The 24,418-nt window shown below is 48.9% G+C and overlaps 1 protein-coding gene across 1 annotated transcript in view; it reads left to right on the plus strand.

Annotated features, from left to right (window-relative positions):
- The window catches only part of ZNF516 (zinc finger protein 516), a 113,129-nt gene that overhangs the window by 41,194 nt on the left and 47,517 nt on the right, over positions 1-24,418 (plus strand). The window contains 1 exon segment of the mRNA XM_021099077.1: positions 4,345-6,245. Coding sequence (XP_020954736.1) covers positions 4,499-6,245 — 1,747 coding nt within the window. The 5' untranslated portion in view covers positions 4,345-4,498.

The following is a 24,418-nucleotide window of genomic DNA, read 5'->3' on the forward strand; positions in this document are numbered from 1 at the left end:
TTTGCTCACTCTGGTATCAGTAAGAAGCTAGCATTTATGACAACACTTTGTAAGGCTAGTTGTTGTTAGGTCAGTGTGTTCAGGAGGAGTGGGGACACCCGGCTGCACTTGGCCGACCTTGGTCTGTGAGAGTGAAATGGGACAGCTCAGTACCAGGGTGAACTTGGCTGAAGCTGCCAAGTGCGACACTGTCACAGGGTGTTTGGATGGAACCCCTCACTGCCAAGGCCCCCATCAGTGTGAAGAAACCATGGAGACCTTCCCGGCTCCCGGAGGCTGGGAGTTTTCCTAAAGGTTGGCAGAGCCAGCCGGTCGGTGCTATGGGTTAGGGGCTGATAAAGTCCCTGTAAGTCTTCTAACTGGGTGGCCATCCCTGGTGCATTTTCACGTTGGAAGTTCTGATGAACTTTGTTCTTTTTGGGAAAAGAAGTGATGACTCTTTTCTTAAATAGTAGTTTTTGCCTGCCACTGAAAAGAAAGATCACGAAGATCTGTTGATTCGGCTGTGGACTAAGGAGACTGTTGTGAGGAATTCCTTTTTGGCTGTTTCTATAAAGGTTTGCAAGAAACTTCATGAGTCGACTGTGGGCTTCAGGAAGGGGGCCACTTAATGGCTTCATTCAAGTGGAGCCAGTTTTGTTGATTTTATGATTTCCTTAAGATAATAGGGTTTTGAGCTTAAATAGTGATTACCCTCATGATATTTTTCCGTTTTTCCATTTTTATATATCCCCCCTCCAAATATTTTTAAGTTCTTTAAGAAGATACGTAGTTCTCACAGGGATTTACAGCAGGGCTTAGGGCTGAAAGATGGGGTGGGCAGAGAAGTGGAAAACAAGACAGGAAGGGGCTTGTGCTGATTCACAGGCGCCGTTAATGCCCCGGAGTGAGGATTTTCCTGTAAATGCAGGGCCCTGCTGGCTTTGGGTGAAGCTTTTAAGCTAGTTTTGCAGGAAGCCCGAATAAGAGATGAAAACTGTACTCTCTAGTGTTTGGGTTTCTGGAGGGGAAGTGTCTAGGCTTTGGCTGGGGCGCTGGGGGCATTGGGGAAACAGGAGCTTGACATATCAAGGCTGTAATGAGGAAACGGGATGTGGATTTCTCTGGTAGTAAAGACGGCAGTGCCAAGCCTTTTTAAATGTGCAGAAGAGTCTGAGTGCCCCCCTCTACCTGCCGTGTGCAAAGAAGGGCCGGCAGTGCCGTTGCATCCTTTGGGTGTGCCTGGATGCTGGAGGTGGCCTCCAGGATCGTGACTGTGGCGGGGGCTGTGCTCACATTGGACCCTCCTTGCCCTTCTCTCTGGGCCTTCAGGCCAGCCCCGGGGTGCCTGGCAGGGGAAGCGAAGCTCCATTGGGCAGCCTTCGTATTGTCTGTAGACCGTTACTCTGCACTGTGACGGCCAATCTGGGTGGCACTTGGAGGAGGTGCTAGCCAGGGGCTTTGGTGTCGCATGGCTTCCCCCTGGCCTTTTCTGACTGCCTGGGTATGAGAGATACCTCCTGAAATTCACATGACTGGTAACAGCTGGATGTTGCGCTACACCTGGAGGTGGGGTCTCTGTGTGGATCCCTGGAGCAGCCTCCTGCTCTGAGGGTGTTGGCTCTCTGTGGCCCCCAGGAGTGCCCAGAATGGCAGGGTGTAGCAGATAAGAAAGGAACAAACTGGCCAGAGTGCATTTTTGGCGATTTGAACAAGTTCTCTTACTTGAAAAATGTGTTTTCTTTTCCAAGTTGCCTTTCATGAGCCTTAGCTAGCTGAGTGTTCATGCTTCGTGACTCTTGTCTTCGTGGCTGGATTTTGAATATGCAATTTCCTTGAACTGGAGAACTTCTGACATTTAACATCCTTGATGAGCTGACTTGGTGGTCCAGTGGAGTCTGTGGAATGACTTCAGAGCCACCAGTTTCTTGTGTTTTAGTTTTTTTTTTTCCCTGTGCACTTACTCTTCTTTAAACTCGGAAGATTTTTGTACTCAGATTATATTACTAAATTAAGTGTAAATGGTATGTTTTAGTTATACTTTTGTGTATGGTAGCAACTTTAGCATTTGGGGGGAATGAAAGAAGCCCTGAGATAGAAGGGAATGATGCATGCAGATAGATCATTTCTCTCATAAAATCATCATAAATAGTATTTAGCTTTGCAAGACAGCTTGAGAAACTCAATTAGCTTGAATTGTCACGAAGCTGTTCTCGTTAACCTCCTTTGTTTATCTGGCTTTAGGGAGACTTTTATTTTATTTTATTTTATTTTATTTTATTTTTTTTGTCTTTTTGCTATTTTCTTGGGCCGCTTTCGTGGCATATGGAGGTTCCCAGGCTAGGGGTCGAATCGGAGCTGTAGCCACTGGCCTACACCAGAGCCACAGCAACGCGGGATCCGAGCCGCGTCTGCGACCTACACCACAGCTCACGGCAACGCCGGATCGTTAACCCACTGAGCAAGGGCAGGGACCGAACCCGCAACCTCATGGTTCCTAGTCGGATTCGTTAACCACTGCACCACAACGGGAACTCCTAGGGAGACTTTTATTTGTTTATTTTGGGGGGAGTTTCCTGTCTCACACCTCTTTCCTCCTCTGTCCTGGGGTGTGGCCTTGGGGGGGGGTGATAGCTGGCAGGGTGGCTCTACCCACTGGTGTGAAGGAAAGAATAGTCTGACTGCAGCCATGTCTCCTGCTTCTTTCCAGAGTTTGCTGCTCAGGCTGTTTTGGTTTCCTGAGGTGCCTGAGAAACTTACTAGCATGAGGCTTTCTCTAAAGATGTTTGAGAATACTTGATCTGAGTGAGATGTCTGCCCCTTGTGGGGTCTCTGGGAGGAGGCCTTTGTAAAGGGCAGAGGGTTTGTTGTATTTTTAGGAGGTGTCTGTCCCAGATGATAGAGTGGAGGAATAGATTGTCATCTGCTAGCAACCCCTGGGGGTGTTTGGGAGACTCCCCCTTCCACCATCAGTATACTTTTCTGTGTCTGCTCCAGGGAAAACATGGCAGGTGGGACCACCAAGAGCAAATAGGGACGTGCTGCCCAGCCCTTTTGGGGACAGAGCCTTTTGTCTTCAAACACATGATGTGCGCTATATGCTACTGCTTCTCAACCAGAAACACATGACTTCTTTAGGTCTTGTAACTAAATAGGAGTTCTTAGTGTGTATGAGGTTGGAAGTTTTTAAAAAAAACAAAAACCAACCAAACAAAAAAACGTGGCTTCCTTTGTACATGTTACAGCTTTTTTCAAAAAGAAAATCTGCCCATCTGGGCGCCTCTCTGCACAAGTCTGGAGCCTCCAACAGTAGGGAGACCTTCAGAATCATTAACTCAATTACTTCTGTTTAGAGATAAGAAGGTAAACAGATGGGCCCTGGGGGCCTGTGTGTGGCTCTGTCTCTTTCTAACCCGTCCCAATATGGTCCAGCCTCTCACATCCCTTCTGGTGGGCTTATTGTTTCCTTGATTCTCCTTATCACTAGTCAGATGGAAATTGCTGTGATAGCTACTTTTCAGCAAGTACTGTTTTGGGCTCATATGGTGGTTTACAGGCGTCAGAGTACGCTCTCCCACAGCGCAGATGGGTGCCTGATGTGTGCCAGGCACAGCGCCGGGCACCCCCCATCCACCTCACCTTTGCCTGTGTGCAGGTGAGGGACAGGCCCAGCATCTGAAGGATCAGCCCAAACCAGAGCCATCTCCCTGTCCTCCAGAGGGTGGACAGGCGTGAAAGTGGCAGTGACTACACAGTGTGACACCTGCTACCATCGAGCTCAGACCTCCCCTCCCCCCGGGGGAAGGCGCTGCTGTGGCCATCCCACCTGTGGAGAAAGGGGGAGGCTGCATGATTTCCGAGGTCAAAGGTGTCCTGCATGGGGACTGGGACTCAGCCCTGTGGCCAGATCTTCAAGGTTGTTTGGGGACAGAGCAGGGAGGGGGCACAGGAGAGAAAGGACAGGACCAGGTGCTGGGGGGGGGGCATTGTGAGGCAGGTGAAGAGGCCCTTGTCCCCAGGCCCTCTTCTGTCCTGTGTTCCTCACACTCTCTCAAACCCTCTCACCACAGTCTCTCCTTAAAAGAGTTGACATCTTTATTAAAAAGTTGTTTCCATGCACAATCATTTACAATTAGTTATTTTAATGATTTAGCATGCAATTATTATCTGTAATTAATTGTTCAGTTATTATTTTAAAGGAAAGCAGCTGCTTGTAGCCCATTGAAACTTTTGTAGGTGCTTCTCTGGTTGGTTGGGATAGGTATTTTGAGGGAGGGATGTGCAAATCGCTGGCAGTGGATGTTGCTGGGTTCCTGTGTAAGCGTGAAAACATGTCCCTAAGATCTCCTGTCCTTTTGGTTTCAGGTGCCTGCTGCTGCCAGCCATGCTTTCCAGGTAGGACATGCACGGCCTCGGGGCAGGTGCACCTCTGCAGCCCGGAAGCAGGAGGCTCACCTGAAAATGGAGAGATAAGACGCCCTCCAGCAGGCCTGAGTGATCCAGAGCCCTCGTCGCCGAGATGGACCGCACCCGGGAGGCCGAGATGGAGCTGAGAAGGGGCCCCAGCCCCACCAGGGCCAGCAGGAGCCCCGAGGCGGACGGGGACAGGGCCCTGAGTCACAGCTGCTGCATCTGTGGCAAGAGCTTTCCCTTCCAGAGCTCCCTGTCCCAGCACATGCGCAAGCACACGGGGGAGAAGCCCTACAAGTGCCCGTACTGCGACCACCGGGCTTCCCAGAAGGGCAACCTGAAGATCCACATCCGCAGCCACCGCACAGGAACCTTGATCCAGGGCCACGAGCCCGAGGCTGGCGAGACGCGCGTGTCCGAGGGCCTGGACGGCTGCGCCAGTCCCACGAAGAGCACCTCGGCCTGCAACAGGATCCTGAATGGCGCCACCCAGGTGGACAACGGCAAGATCCTGCTGAGGAGCAGCAAGAAGGAGACGGAGGGGACGGCGTGCGCCACCGAGGAGGGCAGGGCGGCGGCTTCGGTGACCGGGCAGTGCTCCTTCTGCAAGAGCAAGTTCGAGCGCAAGAAGGACCTGGAGCAGCACGTGCACCAGGCGCACAAGCCCTTCAAATGCCGGCTGTGCAGCTATGTGACCCTGCGGGAGGAATCCCTGCTGAGCCACATTGAGAAGGACCACATCACAGCGCAGGGGCCGCGCGGTGAGGCTGAGGTGGAGAACTGCAAGCCCGAGCTGCCCCCGGGTGAGTTCCCCTGCGAGGTGTGCGGCCAGGCCTTCAGCCAGACCTGGTTCCTGAAGGCGCACATGAAGAAGCACAGGGGCTCCTTCGACCACGGCTGCCACATCTGCGGCCGGCGGTTCAAGGAGCCTTGGTTCCTGAAGAACCACATGAAGGCGCATGGCCCGAAGGCGGGGAGCAAGAACAAGCCCCGGAGCGAGCTGGACCCCGTCGCCACCATCAACGATGTGGTGCAGGAGGAGGTGATCGTGGCCGGCCTGTCCCTCTACGAAGTCTGCACCAAGTGCGGGAACCTGTTTACAAACCTGGACAGCTTGAACGCGCACAACGCCATCCACCGACGGGTGGAGGCCGGCCGGCCGCGCGCCCCGGCCTCGGAGAGCGCCCCCGACTCCCAGCAGCTCTTCCTTCAGTGCCTGAACCTGCGCCCGGCGACCGGCGCGCCCGCCCGCGGGCAGGCCGGGCGGCGCGTGGCCGAGCTGGACCCGGTCAACAGCTACCAGGCCTGGCAGCTGGCCACCAGAGGCAAGGTGGCCGAGCCGGCCGAGTACCTCAAGTACGCGGCGTGGGACGAAGCGCTGGCAGGGGACGTGGCCTTCGACAAGGAGCGGCGTGAGTTCATCCTGGTGAGCCAGGAGAAACGCAAGCGTGAGCCTGAGCCCGGCGCGCCGGGACCCCCGCGCAAGAGGGCGGGAGCGCCCGGGGACCCTGCGCCTGGGCCCCTGGACCCCCGGCCGGCCGCGCGTGCCAGCCGCCGAGCAGCTGCCCCTGCCGGCCACAGCAAGTCGTCCGAGTGTTTCGAGTGCGGCAAGATCTTCCGCACCTACCACCAGATGGTGCTGCACTCGCGCGTGCACCGGCGCGCGCGCCGCCACCGCGAAGGCCCTGGGGAGCGCGTGCCCCGCGCCCGCTGCGGTTCTCTCAGCGAGGGCGACTCGGCCTCACAGCCCAGCAGCCCTGGCTCAGCCTGCGCCGCTGTCGACTCCCCGGGCTCCGGCCTGGCGGATGAGGCCGCCGATGAAAGCGGAGAGGAGGGCACAGCCCACTCTGCACCAGGTGAGCGTGTGCGACCGGCTGGTCCCGGCGCAGGTAGGGTGGGCTCAGGTTGCCCAGGTACCCGCAGCTCTGTGCCTGGGTCGCCCTTGCCTAGGTAGCCCGTGTCCAGGTGGCTTGGGCTCAGGTAGTCCTATGCCGGGGCAGTCCCACACCCAAGTGGTTCAGGCTCAGGAAGCCCTTGCCCAGGTATGTCACACTCAGGTAGCCCAGGCTCAGTTAGCCCTGTAGCCAGATGGCCCTGTGCCTGGGTTGCCCTAAACCCAGGAAGTCCAGGACCCATAGAGCACGGCCAGGTGGCCCAGGCCAGGGAGTCCTGGAGCCCAGGTCACCCGTGCTCAGGTAGCTGAGGCTCAGTCAGCCCTGTCCCTAGGTGGTCTGACACCCTGGTTGGCCAGGACCACATAGTCCTGGTGCTAAGGTGGCCCTGTGCTTGGGTACCCTTTCCCAGGTGTCCGAGGCTCACGTAATTGTGGCTTAGGTAGCCTGGCTCTCAGGTATTCTATACCCACTGTGTATCTGGAGCTCCCGCTGGTGGGTGCAGACCCCGCCCCTGTCAGCTCCACTTCAGTCTCCTGTTTGCTGATTGCCAGTAGCATTTGCATAAATTAACGCTCTTGAGGTGATGGTCTCCCTGGTGCACCAGTCATTTCTGAGCCAATAATGGGAGATGGATCCCCTCCTTCTCTGCAGTTCCCACCCAGCTCCCTCACCCTCAGCTGGCACACACTCCCTTTCCTCTGCTCCCTCCTTGCAGCAGACAGCTGGGTAAAAGACAAACTTCAACTTGTGTGCAGTTATAATTAATCTCCTTGGATTCAAGTAACCCTGTGGATTTAGAGACGGCTAATTGGAACCAGATTACTTTCCAAATTGCAGCTATGTAAATATTTAAATATGCTTGGCCAACTTTGTTTTCATCATTTTCCTATTTTTTAAAATAAATTTTAAACATTTTGATATTTTCTTCATTATTTTTTGTTTTGGGTAATTCTTTTAAGTGGAGGGTGATGTTTCGGTTTCATACTTGTGACTTTCTTCACATAGCCAGGAATGTTTTTCTCTTCTTCCTGAAAATTGGTTAATGGATGTTGCTTTTACTGAAGAGTCATAGATGATAGAAACCCAGGTGCTTCAGCCGGGCTTTTATTTTCTGTAGTGAGGAAAACCACCCCTGTGCATGTCTTATTAAAAAAAAAAGCCAATAAGTGTGTGTTATATTTCCCTTATTAAACATTTATCCAGTTCTCCTGAGCAGTTTGATTATAGGTTTATATGGTATGTATAATGTGAGCATCTGATATCACGAATATGTATGGAGTCAGTAAAAGTGTAGAAAGAATTTGTTTCTCTGATCCTGGAGGGCATTCTGTGCTGAATTTGCACAAACATATATGTGGGAAAATGAAAAATAACACATCATGTATGCATCAGCTTGTATTTTGTATTTCATTCCTTAATCATTTAAGTGGGAAGGAGCAGGACAATATACTGTTATCTGAAAATGCCCCATTTGTGAGCTTTTTTGGATTCTTCTAACAGCTGGTCATATAAAACCTGGGGAACCCAATTGTGTCCCCTGGGTGGCATTTTTAAGATGAGTTCTTGGTTTCCCTTTTGAAAAATACTGACAACAATAGATTTTACTGGTCAGATTTCAGTAATACAATGGTTGCATTTTGGAGTACATTACATGAAATATTACACTGGCCATCATTTTTTTTTTTTTTACGTTGAAGACTAATATTTTTAATTTTGGGGAAAGCTCTTGAGCTTTCTTTCCGTCTATTAGGATGGCAGTGAAATGATGAATAATAAGCTAATCCAGTGGTGCTTTCAAAGTCAAGATGTTGGAAAGATCAAATTTCAGTCACTCTCAACTGGAATTTACTTTTTTTTCTTTCTCAGGTTCATTAAATTTTAGAGATTATCATTTACTTCTTAATGAGATTATATGTATTTTCTGTATATGTAATCTACTTTTTGAGAAATTTTGGTACCTGAGATGATTCCATAACAAGATTCTATGTGGTAGTGAGTTTTAACAAGTTGACAGCAGAATATTGTAGCTTATGGAGAAACTGTAGCAGAAGGGATTTATGGCATGACAGTGGCATAAAATGTTGAAGAACATTGTAGGTCTGCCGTGAGTCACTTTTTGTAAACCCAAAGGACAGTGTCTTTCTTCTTAAAAACACAAGTTTTATATCATAATAGGGTTTTAATGCTCTAGCCGGCATTGAATTGCTGCCCTGTGGATGCCCCTTAAGGAGAGAGATGCATTCTGTGGATTTAATACTCACGAAATTGAGTATTTTGGGATTGGCAAGACCTTGGGAATGGCTACTTTGGAAAAGCAAATGGATATTTTGAATCCTCTATTTTGATCTACAGTGAGCCTTTCTTTTGTTAAAAAACACATTCAGCTTTGGAAAATAACTTGCCTTTCATGTCACTGAATGATTACTTAGATCTTTAAACCATTTAAATGATGCTAAACTCTCATAGAAACTGGATGGGATGACTGGTTAAAATTATGAGAGGAAACAGGTAGAAGTTGAGAGACAAAAGTTCATACCAGTTCTCAGAAGGATGCATTTGGCTACTTGTGGTAGCGAAGTTGACGTTAGAATTTAGATCTTTGTGACCAGTTAAGTCCTCATTGTGCCATAATTTTCCTTAAAGATTTTTTCATGTCCAGGAGTGGATTTGAATGCTGCTCCTGGATCTAGAGATGATTTGCATTATCAGATTAATGGAAAGAAACTCCATTTTTAATTTTTTTTGTGGAACATTCTTTGTTGAGTGTTGCCTTCTACTCCTTGGGAAAGCACTGATTATAACACTACCTTTATTTCCACGTAAGACCAGGTTCCAGCTGCCCTCATTACTGACTTAAAATAGTCTAAGAGAAAAGTTGTGAATAAAATTCAATACCTAAAATGTGTTACTGAGCTAGGTTTAAGTCTTCATTGAGAAACTGGCACCTATAGAAAGTATGTGTTTGGGAGTTTGCATCGTGATGCATCGGAAATGAATCTGATTAGGAACCATGAGGTTTCGGGTTTGATCCCTGGCTTTGCTCAGTGGGCCATGAGCTGTGGTGTAGGTTGCAGCTCGAATCTGACATTGCTGTGGCTCTGGTGTAGGCCAGCGGATACAGCTCCAATTAGACCCCTAGCCTGGAAACGTCCATATGCCGCAGGTGCGGCCCTAAAAAGACAAAAAGGCAAAAAAAAAAAAAAAAAAAAAAAAAAAAGAAATATACGTTTGGAGTTCACAAAAATCATTCTAATTAGGGAAGAGGGGCATCAAAAGGGAATGTAATCGAGATTTGTAAAAATTAACATTTTCAAACCCCAAACAGAGTCAGGGCATTCAGAGGTTCACTAAAGGCAGGAGAATATAGCTTCATAGGTGAACAGGCCAAAGTGGCAGGAACCCTGCTCAGAAAGCGCTGGGGGGACCTAGGAAGGATGGAAGATGCTGAGTGTGTCTTGAGGGATTGAGTTCACAAGGTCCCTGGGCTGTTCTATGTGGGACCTTTGGGAGAAGCCTGACCTCATGTTGGGGGACCCCCACTTGATGCAAAACCTGCTCCTCCTGTTTATCTGTGTGTCACTTTTGCTAAAACTTAGATGACTACCCTCGGTTTTTATTTTTTATTGAAGTGTAATTGCTTTACAATATTATATTAGTTTCAGGTATACAATATAATGATTCAGTATTTTTCTGAAGAGTTATTACAGATAATGGCTATATTTCCCTTGGATTTAACTGTCTTTTGTAATTCCAACCTGTATCACATCAAATTCATAGTCTATTGAACCCACCCTCTCTCTGTATCTGGATAGTGTCTGTAACTTAATTGGTAGTAGAGCCCCAGGTTTTGAAATTGCAAATATAAAATTGTGAATATTTGACTGTTCTTAACTAACAAAGATAGCAAACAGTATGGTTCAACTTAATAGAGTAAAAAGTTCTTAAACCAAATTCGTAGTCTGAAGAATTAAGGAGAGAGTTTTCAGAATTAAAAAAAATATATATAGTCAAGGGAAAGAAAGATCATTAGAAGGAAGAAGTGGGTTTATTTTAGAAAGCTTCGATTTTCTTACATTTCTCTGTTGCTGTCTCCCTGCAGGCCAACATTCTCAGATATTACAGCTCATTTTATTTCTGTCCCAATTGAAAGAAGAGCCACAGTGTTCTGTGTATCAAATGTTGGGCACATGCTTTGAGACTGACCAGTTGTCCATGTTGGTGGTGGGTGAGGCTGGCCAGGCTGTGGTCACCCAGTTCCCAAAAAGGTTAATCAGCCATTTTTTTTCTTTATTCTTTTTCTTTTTCTGGCTAGAACACTGGACAGTCATGAGAATAACTGAAGGAGAAAATGCTGTTAGATCCCTCCCATTGTAGCAGCTTTGGTTGAATGTAGCTAATGAAAGTTAAAGGGTGGAGTTTAGGGTGGGCTGGGGAAGGGGTGTTTGCAATGGTGGTGGGACCTGCTAGGATGGGAAGCTTTAGTTGCTACTTATTCTTAGCATGTACATGGGGCTAGAGCAGAAGGAACTCTAAAGGGACACACTCTCCCCATCATCCTTCTGGCCAGGTCTGCGCAGGGTGAGTGTGTCCTGAGCTGGGAAGCTGGGACCTGCTTGCCGGGCCCCCCTTACCCCCTGGGTCCCGCCTCAGATGCCCCGCGATGGGCAAAGACTTTTGTCTGAACTCAGAACTTCATCAGTGGCCCCAACAAGAGGCTAGAAACAGCACCCCAAAGAAAGGTGTTGGGCATCAAGGAGATAGAAACACAGTAAATGAGGCAAGGGAAGTTCTGCATGCGGATGGGAAACAGAACACATATGACTATGGAGACGCAAGGCAGGCACAGCTGGGAACAAGCCTGAATGTGAATTGAACCTCCAGGGGCCCGGGCTAAGGCAGGGCTTGTCCTGAGGGGATCAGTCCTAAACGGTACCCAGGGCCTGTTCAAAAGGAGCCTACAGAATTGGTGCAGGTGAAGGCAGGAGGCCAGCTCTGCTTGGACACTGTTCACTCCGGCTCTTAGCCTAGCTTCCCCATCACGCCAGTGGCCAGAGGTGCATCTTGAGTGGTGCCTGGTAAACGTCCACATGCAGCTTGCTCGGCCGCTCATGATGCTGGCACAGGTGCCAGGCTGCGTGTGAGATGCGCTGTGCCAGGTGCCCATGAGAGTCTGGGGCACAGGACTGGGACAGGGCCCGGTGAGAAGGGGGCTCAAGACAGTGGCGATGAAGATGAAGGGAGAGCAGGTCGACTCCAGATTGAGAAGAGGGGCCACAAATTGCGACAGGTCCTTTAAGCAGACCGTGAGGGTGACACCATCCTTAGTGTTTTATACTGTACTGAACACTGACAAATTTAGCTGGGAATAAAGTGAGAATTGAAAACCTTTATATTAATTCTTATTCAGTATAAATATGCAGTGAAGTTCTTTAAGAAAAAAAATATTCAGATGCGCTTGACAGCCGCCTGCAGAATGCCCTCTGGTTTAGTCGGCATCTTAGCAACCAGAACCAGCCTCCGTCAGCGCGTGCACGGAGACGACGTTAATTGTCCATGTGGCACTGTGATCCCCTGGTGTGCCTCTGCATCATCGAAAGAAGATTGAATTACGAGGAGAGTAGCGCCTTCGAAGTGTGGTTTGTTGTATTCTGATTCTTCCAACATTGATCATCTGTGCGTGGCGGGCGTGCTGATATTTGCCTGGACAGAATGTTGCACCCCCAGCCTTCCAGAATGAATTTATTACGCTGTGAACTGGTCAGACTCTGGAGATTAGACTTGGTTTTCTCTCTCTTGCTGAGAGAGACACGAAAGGTCCACATCCTCAGGGTTGTGAGACAGACACCGTTCAGACACTTTGGTTTATTTGCAAAATGCGAACACTCGATTTGTTTTCTCTCTGTCTCTCACACAAAATAGAACTATAGATTTAGAGCTGGTAGGGAGCTGGGGGGTGTTTGGGCTGCCTGAGTTGTAGCAGTGAGGAAGCCAGGGTGCAGGGGAGTCGTTGTCACTTGCCTGGAGCCACTGGTGTGTTTATTGTCCAAGGACAGTGTAGTTGGTAAAAGGCACAGGAGGCGGGTCGCCAGGTTGTAGGTCTCCTTTTGCAATAACTCTCTGTGCCTCCAGTGGGCTCCTCAACCCCTACACGTCGGCTTCCGGGGTTGCCATAGAGGACCAGTTTCCGAGCCACCAGGGTCATGGCCACTGCATTCCCTGTATGATGGCTGGTATGGCTTGGGCATCCTGTTCACATAGCTCCTATAGACACTGGCGTAAACACCAGAACTGGGGTCCACAGGGTCCATGTCCCAGCCCAGGAAAGTGTCTTTCCTGGCTTGTCATGTGAGAGGCAGAAGCCTGTGGTCCCCGTACAGGGCTCCAGATCCCCAGTATGCAGTCGCGCCCACCCAGAGGCTGCTGAGATGGAGACCGTCCTGCTGTGCTCCGCAGAAGCCGATCCCAGGAGGGTGGGATTCTCATCTCCTATAACCAGGAGGCAGCTCGCGGTGAACATGGAGTGGGCGTTATCTGAAGGCGAAATGAATGATCTTCCTGGATTCCAGTGAAACTGCATGGGCTGTGTGTACAGTCTTATTGGATGTGACAGCTTTGCAGTCACTTCCCTCTCTGCTTCCCATCTTCAGTTCTGTTATTATTTCAGTCCCACTGGCCTGCTGGCTTTAGCTTTCTCATCTGCAGTGTGGAGGGTGCTGGCTGCAATTTTCAGCTCCTTCCCTGTGGTTCACATGTCAGCTTTGCCATTTTGTTATGAAAGGAAACTTGGGTTCCTCGCTTCAGACGTGAGCTTGTGACTTCTGATGTGATGTGTAAGACCCTCTTTTCTAGATATTCTCCTTCAGCGGTGAGTGGAAACAACCGGATTTGGTCTCTTGAGGTATGGCCTTACACATCAAGAGGTAGATTGAACTGATTTTGCTTCTGAAGCATCACTTGCTCATCAGCAGGGGGCACATGCCTGTCAGCTCTGAGGGAAGTTGACCCCGGGCTGTGGAAGTGAATTTCACACCTGCTGAGCTGGGGTCCGACCCTGAGATGGTGTCATGTCCCAGGTGTCCTAGACACACGTTACTCCAGCCAGCACTGACACCCTGCCCTGTTCATGATCCTAGGCATGATCATGAACCTGGGGTGATGCATCTGACTGCACCCCCTTCTTTGTACCAGTTGTTGAAAGTGCAGATTCAGGCATGTGGCTGTTCTTCTCACCCTTTGATGCTGCCATTGTAAGGCGAGGACTTGCAGCGCCTCACGCTGGCTTCCTAGGACCACAGCCATGGCCTCACCTTCAACTTCACTGCACCCCGAATGCCCTGCTTATAGCTTCCCATTGGCCCTCCCCTGGCCTGAGCACCATGTTTTGACACCACTCTCTCTGGAGACTGGGACTCCCTCCCGCCTAGACTCTCGCTTCCAGGCCTTGACCCTTTGTTCCTGGAATTTGGGCATCTTAGTTTCACGGCATCGGCTTCGTGCCACACATGACCTGTATATCCCTCTTGTGGAACTGTGCTTGGGCGGGCAAGGCCCGCTTGTCCATTCTGACCTCCCTGGTGATCCTGACCTCACAGTAGCCGGCAGCCCCTCCTGGAGGCTGTTTGGGTCCATCCTCTGTCTGCAGTGGCCCCAAGGAGAGTGTGGCATCTTGTTTGTGGTGGAGTGGTGCCCAGGAGAGCGGGGATGGTCCCTTGTTTTATCATCTGTCTGGTCCCCACATCATCTGTAACCATAGCAACAGCTAGTAACAGTAGCAGTGCCTCAAACAACAGTGTTTTATGTGAACATCTTGTGCTTCCACCAAGTTTCTGAGTTGAAAGGGCTGTGTGAATGGAAAATAATATCCTGGCCTTTTTGGATGGGCTAGAGTTGATGTTTGGGCTGAGGTTTGGTGGGTTCAGGATTCTGAGAAGTGCTCCTTGTGGCTTCTGGCTCTGAGTGTCTCGTGTTGGTATAGTGATTGGCATCCATGTCCTGGGCCTCTTTATGAATCTGTATTGCTGTGGAGGAGCAGGAAAGGGCTCAGCCGCTTCTGCTGCTGGATGGCCGAGAGCGTGGTAGCAAGCTGTCAACTCCCACCTCATCTACATCCATGGCCAGCTTCCCAGGAAGCAGTGGCTCAGGTCCCTGTGGGTTTCCCACTCACTACCAGGGTCCCCATGCCTGGCGGCTGTAGAAGGAGCAGAGCCTGGGGCCCAGGATGCCACCTCCTCCAGACTGCCCTGGAGTGTAGGGGCCACATGACCCCACCTGCAGCTGGGCCGGTCCCTGCCTTGGCCTGGGGCTGTGTCGGGAGGGAGGAGGGGCCTGATGGGGCGCATTCAGTGTAGGACACAGCTTAGGTGCTTCAGGGCTCAGCACTGAGGCAGAGTGGGGGGTTGTGGGGGCTGTGAGGGGACAGCATGGGGACAGTGTGGGGCACTGGCCTCGGGAGCCCTCACTCCTTCCAGGGGAAATCTGGGGGCACGGAAGCTGAAAGCTGTGGAGACCACATGCCTTTGCCACGGCCCTGGAGTCCTTCCTTCTGAGAATGCAGTTCTGCCTGTTCCTGCCATGGCCGAGCCCACCGGAAATCGGAATTTCACAGCCCTGCCCGTGACCTCAAAAGCACATGCACTCAGGGCTGAGGCTGCCCCTTCTTCCAGAATGTGCTGTCCTCATCGGGCACCTCCTGGTCTGGCCGACTAGATACTGTGCGTGCTGTTCCGTCTGTATCTTCCTCGGTTTGAGTGTTTGCTGTGGGTACGCATAATTATTTAGTTGGTGGAAATTCTCTTTTTTTTCAGAGGATTTATTTGAGAAATATATTTTGGTGCATGTATCACTGGCACAAGTTCCTAATTTTTCATTTGTGAGTTTAGTTTTTTAAAAATCTAGAGTTCCCGGAGTTCCCGTCATGGCTCAGTGGTTAACAAATCTGACTAGGAACCATGAGGTTGTGGGTTCGATCCCTGGCCTTGCTCAGTGGGTTAAGGATCTGGCGTTGCTGTGAGCTGTGGTGTGGGCCGCAGACGTGGCTCAGACCCCAAGTTGCTGTGGCTCTGGTGTAGGCCGGTGGCTACAGCTCCGATTTGACCCCTAGCCTGGGAACCTCTATGTGCCATGGAAGTGGCCCTAGAAAAGGCAAAAAGACAAAAAAAAAAAAAAAAAAAAAAAAAAAAAAATGGAGTTCTCGTTGTGGCTCAGTGGAAAAGACTTTGACTACCATCCATGAGGATGCAGGTTCCATCTCTGGCCTTGTTCAATGGGATAAGGATCTGGCGTTGCCGTGAGCTGTGGTGTAGGTTGAAGACTCAGCTCAGATCCCACATTGCTGTGGCTGTGGTGTAGGCCAGCGGCCATAGCTCTGATTCAGCCCCTACCCTGGGAACCTCCATATGCTGCAGGTGTGGCCCTAAAGAGACATAAATAAATAAATAAATAAAAATAAAAATCTTTTTATTTTTCTTAATTTCCTATACACCGGACCTAATCTGAGGCTGGTTTTTCAGAAAACCTTTGTAGGCTGCTGGTATGATCCAGTATTTGCATACACAGTTTGCGTAATCCTTAGGATATGAAAACGGATTACGGTTTCAGTTCTGTATTTTACTAGAGATATTCTTCTCTGGATTAAAGGTTAGAAGGTCATACTTTCATTGCTGGAATTTTACCTGTATCTGTGTGGGGGGTCAGGGTTATCACTACTGCTTTAAGGATGCCTCACCTTCTGTTTTATTTACAAAGGCAGCTGCTGACTTGAGAGAAGTATTTTCGCAGATTAGTAAGACATTTGGGCTAACTGCTAGCTGCCAAGTGTGTTCTCCCAGCAGTGTGCCAGATCTGAGTATTACTCATGTTCTTTTTTCGAACTCCAGAATAATTACTTTCAGCACTGTGAATAAACTGTTTTCCAGTTTCACTATGATTACTCTTTTCATTTAATAATCTAATTGGTTTCTGAACTATATCACCTAAAATGGTAATCCAGTGGTACTCTGATGATAGGTTGGCCAGCCACCAGAAGATGTCGTGCCTGAATCTAATACCTCTGAAACGTGCAAGGGATGGTGATTTCCTCCAAGATCACAAGGTCAGCTTGTTCTTGCAGGTGATAATCCAGCGATCAAATCTTTTATTATTGGACTGAACTGTTGGAGAACTTCCTTTTTGATATTGGAATGTCAGTCATGTGTCCAGTCTGACTGCTAGGCACTGCAATGGCTTTGATTTAAAACTTGTCTGTGACATCACGGGTTTTTAAAAAATTGTTTTCTGCAGACTTCATGAGATAAGATTTACATGGATTATTCTGGTATTGGAGTCGAAGTGCATAAAACACTTGGTGGATTAAACATTTTTCTTTTTAAGAAATAGGACTTGGTACTGTTTTTTCAAAAATGATGAAATTTGGTAGGGCAGGGCTGTGACGTTGAAAACAGATGTGAAACCCTTAAAGCCTGTTTTTTCTTGGAAAGCTCTTTGGCCGACAGGGGAGCATCAGTAACAGCCTCACGCTATCACCCACAGGTGACTTACAGAGTTCCTGAATTTCAGGTGTGAAGAAAGGAGTTGCAGCTTCCTGATTGGGGCAGTTTTGGACACTCTGAACATGAGGTTCTGGACAGGATGTGTGTTATCCCAATGAGAAAAAAAAGAGTCTCTGTGGTTTCCATGGTGACAGCCTCCTCAGCACTTAGGAACAAATTCTTGGTGTTGTTTTGAAAGCCCAGCTATGGAAGGGCATGGTGCTGGGGGTGAGTTTGGAAGAGGTAAATTGCCTGTGTGGGGCTGCCTCGAAGCTGGACTGTACAGGACAGACATCCGATTCTTTGATTCCTTTTAAATCTACCCGTTTCTTTTCCATTCTGGGTCAGAATTTCTCAGGGTTTTCTTTCTTGAGTCAGAGGTTTTTTTTCTTTGAGTTGAAAGGTCTGGTGTTTGGGGGGGGGGGTTGTTGTAAATTCGTAGAGGTTTTCAGAGCAGAGGCACACCTGGAAGCTTCCCAGAGCAGGTGCAGAAGGGGGTAAGGAGCTGGTCTTTTCCTGCCTGCCATCCTGCGGTCCAGATGGCCCACGCCCACACAGCTGGCCTTGGTCATCAGCCCCCTCTTCCTGTTTAGCCCTTTGGCTCCCTTTGCTCCTCTTCCTTTCAGATGGAAAGAGGGGGAAGGAAACTGGCAGCAGGTCTCATCCAGCACCCTGCACACGAGGCCGGACATGATGTTGGGGAGCAGGGGGCTTCTGTGGCGGTCCGTCCAGCCTCAGAGGATATCTGTACTTGGTGTTCTCTCTTTGTCCCCAGCCAGAGACAGACTCCCAGACTGTGACAGTTGGACACCCGTGTGCCTGGAACGCATTGCTGTGACTCTGCCCTTGTCATCCCCACAGATTTGCCTTCTTTGGAAGCCCCCGGTCCCTCTTCCCTTGCTGCCTCGGAATGTGTCACTTCTCAGTTCCTTCGGATGTCCTGGGGGTAGGGAGGGCCTTCCAGGGCAAGGTTAGGGTCCCCCAAACCTCTTCTTCTTGCCTCAGGGCTACTCACCGCCCCCCCAGCTCTTCTGCCCCCAGGTGAGGAGGTGAGGGGCCAAGGCCTCTTAGAGGGTACCTGGTCCCCATGCCGATGACTGATTCTGGAGCTGCATCCCTGGCCCCATGGGTCGGGAGTAGTGATGGAGGTAAAGGAACAAGAGCTCACATTCCGCCAGCTGGGCTGGCCCGGGTACCCAATTTTAGAATTCTCTTCATTCTTTGCAAAATGGACAAGTCTTTTGTGAATACGTGTTGAACAACCCCAATTTTGTAGTGGGGCTTCCCCTCCTTGGCAGCTCAGCAGACTTTTACTTTGCATCCGAGGTCTTTTTTTTTTTTTTTTTTTTTTTTTTAAGGGCAGCACCCACGGCATACGGAAGTTCCCAGTCTAGGGGTCAACTTGGAGCTACAGCTGCCAGCCTATACCACAACTGCAGCAACACGGGATCCAAGCCACAGATCTGCCACCTACACCACAGCTCATGGCAAAGCTGGATCCTTCACCCACTGAGCGAGGCCAGGAATTGAGCCCGCATCCTCATGGATCCTCGTTGGGTTCGTAACCCTCTGCGCTCCAACGGGAATTCCCCTGAGGTTTTTAAAGAGCATTTGCATACGTGGTATATATGTGTACATATTTTTTTCTTGTTTTTATATTTAATAAGATCACTTTATTTGTATTTTTGTGCAATTTGCTTTTCCAGCAAACATCGAGTGTTGGAAACCTCCATGTGCAGAGTGCCTCAGCCTCCCTCCCGACCTGCTGAAAAGGGAATGGGGTCACACTTAATTTGCCTGTTGTTGGACATGGAAGGTTTCTCCCAGGTTTCATTACAGATTGAGCCATAGTAGATTGGCTGAGAACACTTAGGAGAATTTCATGATCGATTTCTTTAATGAAATTGCTGCTTTGAGGGATCTGCACATTTTATGTTCCAGGAGATTCTGTCAAATTGACTGTCATATCTTCATATCCACCAGCAGTTTATGAGCGGGTCTTTTGTCCCAGGCCTTCAACCATTCTGGGTGTTATACATGATCTGTAGTCACTGCCAAAAAAGGAGAAATGCTTTATTTTTATTGCTTTAATCTCCATTTTTATGGTTTCTGGGAGACTAAGCATAGTATCATGTTTGCTGGCCATTTGTATTTCTCATGTGATTTACCTGTTTGTGCACTTTGCACATTTTTATAATTTTATTAATTTACAGGAACTCTTTATGTGTTGTGGCTATGAATCTTTGTTAGCTTTAAGGACTCTCCCAGTTTTCCATTTGATTTTTGACTTTATAAAGTCTTTTACTGTAGAAGTTCTAAAAAGTCAGTATTGTCATTTTTTTCCCTTGTGGTTCTTCGGTTTTACACTCAACTTAGGAAAGCATCTCCTACCCTACTGTTAAAATATTTTCATTGAATGAAGTGAGTCTGCTTTATTACATTTACTGTATTTAGATTGCTTTAAGCATGTGGGACTTCTAATGTATTTCATGAGGCCTTTTCATATTTTGTCCATATTGGGCTCTAGTTTTTCCAACATAATTTATTCAGTCATCAGTGTTTTCTCCTCTGGCTTGAGGTACTAACCTTATTATATACGACTGTCCATGTGCTGCCCTCTTTGCCCAGCATCTGAAGGCATGGTAAACCATTCTAACCCAGTGGGGTATGGGTGTTTGTCTCAAATTCATATGGAGAGCCTGAGGTTTAGGGATTCAAGGAAACTTTCTCAAGATGTACCAGTTGTAGGTCTTGAAGCCAAGTGACTGCAGATGTCAAGAGTTGGACAGAAGGCAGGTGGGACGGTTGGAAGGGAGGGTGGGGACTGCCCTGCACCTGCTAAAGCTGGGAGCCTTCTCTCCTTGGCTCCTGGATGTCCTGCCGGTCCCCTCCCCAGCTGTGTTCTGCCCCACAGCCCAGCCCAGCAGCAGGCCTGGGGAGGTGGGGAGGGCCTCTGATCATCTGCCCAGAGAGGGTGCAGGAGTGAGGTGCTGCTGGCAGGTACCCTCTAGACAGGAGGGACCTTTGGAGTCACTGAGGCCACGGGAGGTCCTATCACAGTAGAGACTGGTCTTTTGTTAACTGCATGCCCTGTGGTATGGGTCCTTTGAGGGTAATAATGCTTTTCTCCTCCATTTTCCATGAATGCATTTGGTTCTGCTCCGTAAATGAATAACTACATATACGTGATTAGTAATTTTCTTCTTGATTGGCATTTACATCAGCATTTGCATGTTTTTTGGGGACCATGCAGCTAACTCACACAGTGCTTCCTTTGAAGTCATATATGTAAATAATGTGTCTGTTTAGAGGAGAACACATTAGAGGTTTAGAAAATAAAAAACACAGGATGCCTGTTAAATTTGTTAACTTTCAGCTACACATCAAATATATTTTTTTGGTATACGTATGTTCCATGTAATGTTTGAGATATACTTATGCTAAAAGTTACTTGTAGGTCTGGAATTCAGATTTCCTGACTGCCTTGTGTGTTAGCTGGTAGGAGTCTCTGGGTAAGTCTTTTGGCAGGTGGTTATTTTAGGGCACTGAGGAAGTGTCTGGTCTTGTTTCCCTGCCTGCCAGTTAGCCTATTTAACAGCAGTCTGGTTACTACTAGACCAGGCAGAGATGCTGTGACCTCACATGTGAAAGAATGAAGGATGATTAGCTAAGGGAGAGAAGGGGAGGGTCTTCTGGGAGAACTGCCCTCCTTCTGTAGTTTACACGTGTTAATGCTTTAAACATGTGCTTTAGCCCTCCTGAGGGTCAGAGCAGTGCTGGTGGAAGAAAAGATTCCAGAGAAAAACAAAAGTTGCCTTTCATCTGTTTGCTTGATGGGAAAAAAAAAAAAAATCTTAGCATTTTTCTGGGACAGCAACGTTCCGCAGAGTTTCTGGAGTCAGGACGATGGGACACATCTGAGTGTGCTGTACAACAAGCAGGGACCATGTCTTCGAAACTTCCTGAAATATGTCCTAGAGAACGACGCTTCGAGGGCTGCCTCTCTGGCACAGACATCCATCATCAGAGTGGAAAGTTCTGTTGTCTTTGGAATGTTGGTGGAGTCTGTGGGCCATCTCTTAGGATGGTGTCTTTCATGGTGGGGTGGCAGGATTCCATGGTGAACGTAGTATATGGGGTCACAGCTTTTCCCTGACTTCGTGAGACCCTGGCAAATGCCCCCAAGAAGAATCTGGTAAGAGTTAAGATGTTATTAAGACTCCAGGCCTAACCCTGAAACTTGCCTGATGCGTGTGGGTCTGTCTCCTTAATTCAAAATAAAAAGAGACTCAAGGCTCCTTTAGACCATGCTCCAGACCTAGGCTGTCCACAAGTCCAGAGGTGTCCTGTAGTCCCAGTGGGACATGCTCTGTGGCCTGTGATCCGCACAGTAATAGTCAGTAATGACCCAGGACTGATGACCCCTCTCACCAAGCGGTGTAAGGAATCAGGTTCTGCTCTTGAAGTGATTCATTTACTGGAAGTATTTCCTCTGATTCTGAATTGATTTTGCGCTTGCGCGCGCGCATGTGTATGTGTGTGAGAGAGAGAGAGAGAGAGAGAGAATGAGAGAGAGCGATCTACTTTCATTGAGTTTTGGTTAAAAAATATTCTGTACATATGTGTGAAGAAGGTCTGGCAGATCACCATCTTCTTGGGAGTCCTTCTTCCTGGGTTTGAACCGTCGAAGAATTACTGATGTATCAGCTGTAGATTCCATGATGCAAATAGTCCTGAAATCATGGGCTGAATTTAGTGGGCTTCTAAAATTCAGTCCTGAAATCAGTGGGCTTCTCCCATCTTTCTGACCTAACAGAAAAATGCAGAGATCTCCAGTCCATTTTTAAAGATTGGTCTATAATTGAGCTAGAAAGTTCTGGAAGCTGGTCTTACCTTGCGATAAGGCCTTCTTGAGTCAGCAGAAGGCCCTGACTCCACCTGAAGGTGTCTCAAAGGTGATGCCTTGTCTCCTGCCAACAGACTCTTGTCCTGTCTTGTTGCTCATGTGGTGTTTGAGGCAAGGTCCTGCCAGGTCCCATCAGGGCAGCATTTGGGGGAACATGTGGGAGGGACTGGTCTGTGTCCCTCTCCCCCAAAACTTGAGAACCTGTTGAGCCCTGTAACTTCTCCTTTTCCAGCCTGTAAAAGGCCACAGTTGTTTTCCTGCTGGTGGCCCTTCCTGGGAGAGATGGCACATGAGCCCCCGTGCAGTGTCCTTTCTCACTGGTCCTTGCTGGAGGGTCACCTGCTGTTGGTCAGACTCCTGGCATTTTGTTTTTTTTTTTTTTTGTCTTTTTTTGTCTTTTTTTGCTATTTCTTGGGCCACTCCCGCGGCATATGGAGGTACCCAGGCTAGGAGTCTAATCTGAGCTGTAGCCACCGGCCTATGCCAGAGCCACAGCAACGCGGGATCCGAGCCACGTCTGCAACCTACACCACAGCTCACGGCAACGCCGGATCGTTAACCCACTGAGCAAGGGCAGGGACCGAACCCGCAACCTCATGGTTCCTAGTCGGATTCGTTAACCACTGCACCACGACAGACTCCTGGCATTTTGAAGCATCCCAGTTGAAGTGCAGCTGCGCTCAGCACAGGTTTCCATGCTGACCCAGGAAGTGGGATGATGAGATATTTAGCTGGAGAATTACTTAAGATTTTGAGAAGATCTCTTGTCTCTTTCTTTAGGTAAAACTCCACTAGCCAGGTGCAAACAAGAATTGTCTTTGCTTGTCTTAAAGATGCGTGCAGAGGAGAATTACATCAGATAGTTTTATTTTTCCAGTTTGCCCTATTTTATAATTCGAGTTTTCCTTCTTGCCTTTCATGCCTGTGATTTAAACTGTGTTAGCTTGTCCTTTCCTTGGTGGGCCTGGAAACACAGCTCTCCTCTCCCCAAGGTCAAGGTCACCTTGCTCAACCTCCTCACCACCATGGAAGTGGTCTGCACACGCAGGTGTGTCTGGTCCATGATCCTTCCCATTCAGTGGGCGTCTCCCGTCCCTCTCCCCATAAACACAGAGGCAGCTCTATAGCCTTAGAACTGCCTTGGACTTGGTTCTTTTAATTTGCAACCCTACTTGTTTTCACTGTTGCATTGATCCGCCTCTCTGATTCCTCAGCTTCCAGAAGGTCAGTCCCCAGTCACGGGGTCTTAGGGACAGCCCTGCTCCTGTCTGCTTCCTGCTTGTTGGGGGAGGGCACGTGCTTGACCCTTGCCTGAGGTGCGGAGACACTCCCCCGCCCCACCGCCCAGAACCGCGGCTCTGAGCGTGGACAGACACCGCCTGATGGGGCTGTGACAGTGCTGTCCCCTTGCTTTTCTCCACGAAGTGTCTCCTCAGCTCACTTAGGATGTACCCTCCACACTCCACCTGAAGGTGGTAACTTAGCGCGTTGTGATTGACGCCACCAAAAGACCAGGGTGGCATTCTTTTTTATTTTTATTTTTTGCTATTTTAGGGCCATACTTGTGGCATATGGAGGTCCCAGGCCAGGGACTGGCACTGCATCTTTGACCTACACCACAGCTAACGGCAACGCTGGGTCCTTAACCCACTGAGTGAGGCCAGGGATTGAACCCTCATCCTCATGGATCCTAGTCAGGTTTGTTAACCACTGAGCCATGATGGGAACTCACCAGGTTGACATTATTAACATGTAGAGTAATTCAGCTGAATTTTGCTGGGATTTACCTTAAATTGCTCATGTAGCTATACTTTTATTTATAATAACAATAATAATCTTTGATAACCTGGTGCATGAAACAGTTTTTAAGATGAAAAAAGCAGTCCTGCCTTAAGATGGGCAAAGTTCTATACAGTTGGATCCATGCATGAGGCAGAAAGACCCAGGATGGTGTGGGTGCCAGACCCCCATGTGACTAAGATCTATGGCAATGTCTTCAAAAACTCCTTTCGCCTTTGGAAATACATATTCTGTAGCACAGTGCATACTATTTTACTATAAGTAAAATCAAAACAATGTCAAGTGTTGCCAGAATATAGGCAGCACTTTGTGAATTTAGAATATTCCTTATTTCATGATGCATTAGCATGCTTGGGAAAATTTCATTGGTTTATTTAAAGATGACGTACATCTCTTGATCCCTCTTGGGTGCCTTCAAAAGACACCAGCCATTTGGAGAGGGTGGAACTCCTGTGCCCTTGTGTCCATCCAGCCAGCCCCTGCCTTGAGTGGTCCCACACAACGTTACTCTGAGGACAGAGGGGAGGGACCAGGTGGCAGCTTATTTGGAACAGAACCCACCAGGGGCTCAGGCTGGGTTTTGTTCAGCCCTGAGACAAGGTGGAGCTGGAGGACCCAGGACCTGTCCTTTAAACCAGGGAGCTTTGACATGGGACCTGCCAGGTTTGTCTCCATCCCCCGAGCCCACTTTATGCTCCTGTGCTGCCAGCATATGAGCCAGGCCACCTGCCTGGGCAGCCAGGAGAGCAGCAGCCAGGCCAGAGCTGTGCTGTTCGGTCCCCTCGTTTGTCTCAGGGTTTATGACACATTGAATGTCATCTCACGTTGTCTCCGTCCCTTTCCGACGTGCCTCAGCCTAAACTCAGGTTGACTCCCAAGCCATCATCACATTTGAACATCTC

The sequence above is a fragment of the Sus scrofa genome, chromosome 1 (genome assembly GCF_000003025.6).
Source record: "Sus scrofa isolate TJ Tabasco breed Duroc chromosome 1, Sscrofa11.1, whole genome shotgun sequence".
Taxonomy (NCBI): Eukaryota; Metazoa; Chordata; class Mammalia; order Artiodactyla; family Suidae; genus Sus; species Sus scrofa.